The 4,683-nt window shown below is 39.0% G+C and overlaps 1 protein-coding gene across 2 annotated transcripts in view; it reads right to left on the bottom strand.

The window, feature by feature from the left end:
- Adgrg4 (adhesion G protein-coupled receptor G4) overlaps positions 1 to 4,683 on the bottom strand; it is an 89,542-nt gene that overhangs the window by 54,854 nt on the left and 30,005 nt on the right. For both annotated transcript variants that reach the window (XM_029473532.1, XM_029473531.1), the window contains exons 5-7: positions 4,218 to 4,257; positions 2,978 to 3,030; positions 1,124 to 1,287 (exon numbers count right to left, since the gene is read on the bottom strand). In XM_029473532.1, the coding sequence (XP_029329392.1) occupies positions 1,124 to 1,287; positions 2,978 to 3,030; positions 4,218 to 4,257 (257 nt within the window). The remainder of the gene's footprint in view (positions 1 to 1,123; positions 1,288 to 2,977; positions 3,031 to 4,217; positions 4,258 to 4,683) is intronic.

Genomic DNA, 4,683 nt, shown 5'->3' with positions numbered 1-4,683 from the left:
TGGATGATTGTTTTGATGTGTTCTTGGATTCGGTTAGCAACAATGAGACACACTTTTTGATACAAGGCTTTGTCATATTAAGAGAGATATGGCCTAGGCTAAGTCCATGTGAAAGTCCCCAGTCCTTACAATGTGCCTAGACATGTTTTCTTTAGGTGGTGATCCAAGAAATGACTTATCTGGGTCTGTCCAGTCTTCTCTATGAATGCAAGAACATCACCTCCTACTTACTCTCAGAACAGTCTGATTAGGGTCATTTACATGGTGGGTTCTGCCTGTGTCCTCTAGTCTTCTCTGCCTTCATCCCTCTCTAACCTTGTACATCCACAAGCCCCTGCTATTTGCTTTGCTTGCTGCCAAAGACAGTCCATTCTAATGTGTATGTGTTAACTCAAAGTTTTTCCAGCCATCCATTGGGGGAAAGGAACAAAGCTGGCAGTGATGGGCAGGAGGTGGATGGGCCTGGTAGCCTTTCTATTTTACCACTGAAGTTTCCCTAATTAGAAAAGAAAGGGTCCAGGAAGAAATCTGGGAGAGTTCTCAAATCATTTTCTAAGATGAATAGGTTGACTGAATCAGTCAATAAATTAGCAGTAATCTATAGGGCATGTATTGTCTGTAATGACAAAGCTTGCCATGTTTCCAGGTTTTTGCATCAGAGGAGGCAATCCTCCTTCAGTACTCACAGACCAGCCACTGCTGATATTCACAGCTGACCAAGAATCAGCTTGCAGTAGTCCCTTGTAAACTCTCTGTTGCTCTATGCATTTATAAGCCCTTAAAGGTAGAAGAGTCATGAGGACATGTGAGCATAATTTTGTGTAGAATGATGATTTCTCAGCTATGCTTAGTGACTCATACCTATAAGCCCAGCACCCATCACTTGGGAGGCAGAGGCAGAGGTAGGAGGGTTTCGATGAGTTAAAGAATTACTTGGATTATATAATAAGTTCCAGATGACCCTGGGCTACAGAGGGAGACCTTGTTTAAACAAACAAGCAAACAAACAAGAGACTTTTCTTCCCTTTGAACTTAAGCATCCATACAGTATATTTATTATGAGTTTTATAATTTTTTAAAAAAATAGTGAATTCATACTGAAATGCTTTGCCAAAATAGTTACCTAGCTTTTCCACTACAACATGGTCAGACTTTACCAATAGAGTCAATTGATCTTGTGTGAAGTTCCCATGTGTGAGGTTCCCATGTATTTTAGTTCGGATGCTGCTGATCAGTTCCACAGATTCTAAAGAAGACTTCGCTTTTATGATAACCCAACAGGCACAACTACAAAATGGGGCAAAAAAGAAACACTAGTCAGAACAACAGAGTGAGTACAAATTGGCCGATGCTGCTGCAGTTCTATAGACTTGCCATCACTGGTAGTCTGTGAATACTAAACATTGTATAGCCACTAAATGATAGCTGTTGAACAATGATGAAAGCATGTGGAAATAGTCTGATAAATTTTCTTATATGCATCCAAGAAGGACAACTCAAAACTTATTTTAGAAGAGTGGTCCACGGCATTTGTACTATGTTGAAATTGCCTTGCCAAGAGATTTCTCTAGGAGTTTATAATAATTAATAGGGAAGATGGAGTACTCAGAAGTTATTATTTCAGAGAAAACCTTTTATTGTTCTGGTCCTTCAATTTATCCATCATTACTGAAATAAGGCAAATAGGTACATGTCCATTTAGCCTATACAGAAGTGTTCTGCTGAAGGCTGAGTCCTGTAAAAGACTAGTGATGATGTTAATGTTAGCTAAGATTTGTGGAGTTCCTGCTCCATATGTTTTGATTCATTTAATTCTCACAACAACCTTATGAGATAGAGATATTATCATTCCTATTCTACAGATGGGAGAACTGAGATTACGGAGATACCATTTCCTGCAAACTCTACAAAGTATTTTTATCCATTAATAGATAATAAAGAATAGAGATGTCCTTGACCTTAAACTCTACAATATGGTCTTTAAATATTCCAGATTACTCTAGTATTCTAATGGAGAGAACATTTCAAATTCACAAACTTGCCTACAAATTTGTTTTCCATTTTCATTTTACATACAGCTTTTGATGAACGTGTTTACTGAGCATCCTCAGAATTGTTGGAAGTTAGATGCCCTTGCTTTTATGTCAAGCTTCTCCGTATGGCAAATCAAGAATCTCTTATCTATTCCCTGACCTGTAGGTGGTGAATTAAACCCCATTCGCCCTACCCCTTATGACTCAACCTATTTCTTCTCCAAGTTCACATTCCACTGTAAAGACTCTTCATTGCAGCTCACACTCAACCCAGCACCTTGGACAGACATATCAATAGTCTCTTCATGAGCCTTCCTTAGCTGTAGATAATTAATTCTCAATCTTCCTAATGCTGTAACCCTTTAATATAGCTCCTCATGTTGTGGTGACCCCAAACTATAAAATTATTTTGTTGCTACTTCATAACTGTAGTTTTGCTACTGTTATGAATCATAATGGAAATATCTGATATGGGACCCTTGTGAATGAATTCTTGAACTGTCCAAGGGTGCTCATGACCCACAGGTTGAGAACCAATGTCCTTCATGGTAAGTATCAGACCAGCAATAGCCATTAGTCAAAGTGGAGCTAGCCCGTGAATGTGAGCACTATCTGGGATATTTTTCATGGTGGTGATGTTTTCTCAGCATCTTATTAACCCTGTTCACCACAACAAACACTCTCCCCTTCCCCAAATTATACCCACTTTGGACTCTGTTTCTGCACTATAAAGAGGCACAGGCTGCTAAGGCTATGCTATGACCAACTGAAACAACTTAGTTGGTGAATGCAAAAGCTTAATTAGAGCATCTGAGAAATAAGCACCAGGTGTTTTGATCTCCCTCTGACAACTCTGACCAAAAGTCTGCTTACTGCACATACAGAATTAAATGGAAGGAAAATCAGAACTAAATGTACCAGCTTTGAATAAACTCATCTCCTACCTGTATGGTACATGAAAAATTGCATCCATTCCTTGACCTTTTTTCTGTTCCAACCGATGCCAAAAAAAAAAAAAAAAGTGCAGTCACTGAAATCTTTGAGCAAACATCAAATTTACATAGAGAGCTTATCATTAACAAGAAAATCATAATCATTCTTTACACAGCCACTGCCTTCATAAAATATCTCTTACGCACATTAAAGTGTTAGTATTCACACCGAGCCTGAAGGGTCGATAATACAAGGACTGTCTGTCCACTTTCTAGATGCAGCAGTTGACACTCGGAAAGTTAATAATCTACTCCCCAGCATAATCCAGACCTTCTGGATACTGGCATGTTGATGATAATAAACATAAGTCACTACAACCACCCTAAGCCTCAGCACTTAAGGTAGCACGTAATAGATACTAGTTAGTTCTGTCCATCTAACAGCGCTCATTATACATATAAGGAAATAGAGGCTCAGAAAGGTTGGTTCATTTGCCCCATAGCCCACAGTCAGAATGTGAAGGATCTGGGAGCTTTGACAGATTACCACATGAGAGCTTTTACACTAGTATGTAGAGAAATTTCAGTTATATCTTGTTAGCTGTATGTTACATTTTACAACTCTGACAGCTGTTTACAGCAAGTATTTCAAATGATGCCCGATGACTTAGAATGCACTATAGGATTTACTATATTTCATATAGTCAAAATATTTATCTCATATTTAAACACCTTGAAGGCTACATGGTTTCCTACCATTTTACAGTACACCATTGCACAGCTCTGAGGGGCTGAAATAAGTACTGAAATTTGGGTTAAAGAAGATTCAAGATCATTCTACTACTCTGACTACAGTTGTGGGATTTAGTTTTGTTAGGTGAATGGCAGATTTATGAATAATTGCACCTTGGAAAAGTGAGACTTTTCTGTGAGTTGTCCACAGTCAAGAAAGTAGACTACCATTTATAATCTCTAAGTCCTTCTACACACTCAGCTCACAAAATCTTCCTCAAAAAGCTTCCACATGGTTAGTTCATAAGAAGCAGAGAGTTACTTTCTTGATAGGTCCTTGGGCCAACCCTATAAAAAGAATAACTTAATTTGACCCTCAACTTTCACCAACGAACTTGCCTACTAATATATTCCTGGGTAGAAGAGCTGTTTACTCGTCTAGTTATTTTTACTCTTATTTTACTTGTCTAATTATTTTTAGGATAGGTCACAAGTATCTTCCATTTGAAATTTTACTTACAATGTATCTGTACATGGCCGTCTCTTCTTTGGAAGGCTTTCTGTATCAAAAACATCACAAAATTATAGAACAATGAAATGTGGCACCCAATCCATGGATTACAAGGTAAAGATAATGACAGGTGTGGGGTAGCAGAGTTCCAACAGTGCTGGGGCTCCAGGGGGACCCTTGAACTGCTATTTGCATACTAAAGTGGTGGTAGGGCTTACTTAGCCTTACTCAGATGTTATAAGCAAGAGAGCATAAAATTACACACACATGCTGGTGGGAATTATTCAAATATCTATGCAATCATTAGAATGAATAAGCTCCTGGGACTGCATTAACTAGGGAAGCAGACAACCCGATCTGAGCTGGGGCACAAGTCCCTTCCGGTCCACTCGAGCACCAGGGAGTCTCCAGACACCCGCAAGGACCTACACAGGATTCCCCACGGGATCCTAAGACTTCTGGTGAGTGGAACACA

Source organism: Mus caroli, chromosome X, assembly GCF_900094665.2.
Source record: "Mus caroli chromosome X, CAROLI_EIJ_v1.1, whole genome shotgun sequence".
Lineage (NCBI taxonomy): Eukaryota > Metazoa > Chordata > Mammalia > Rodentia > Muridae > Mus > Mus caroli.
This window is presented reverse-complemented; position numbering and strand designations above follow the sequence as displayed.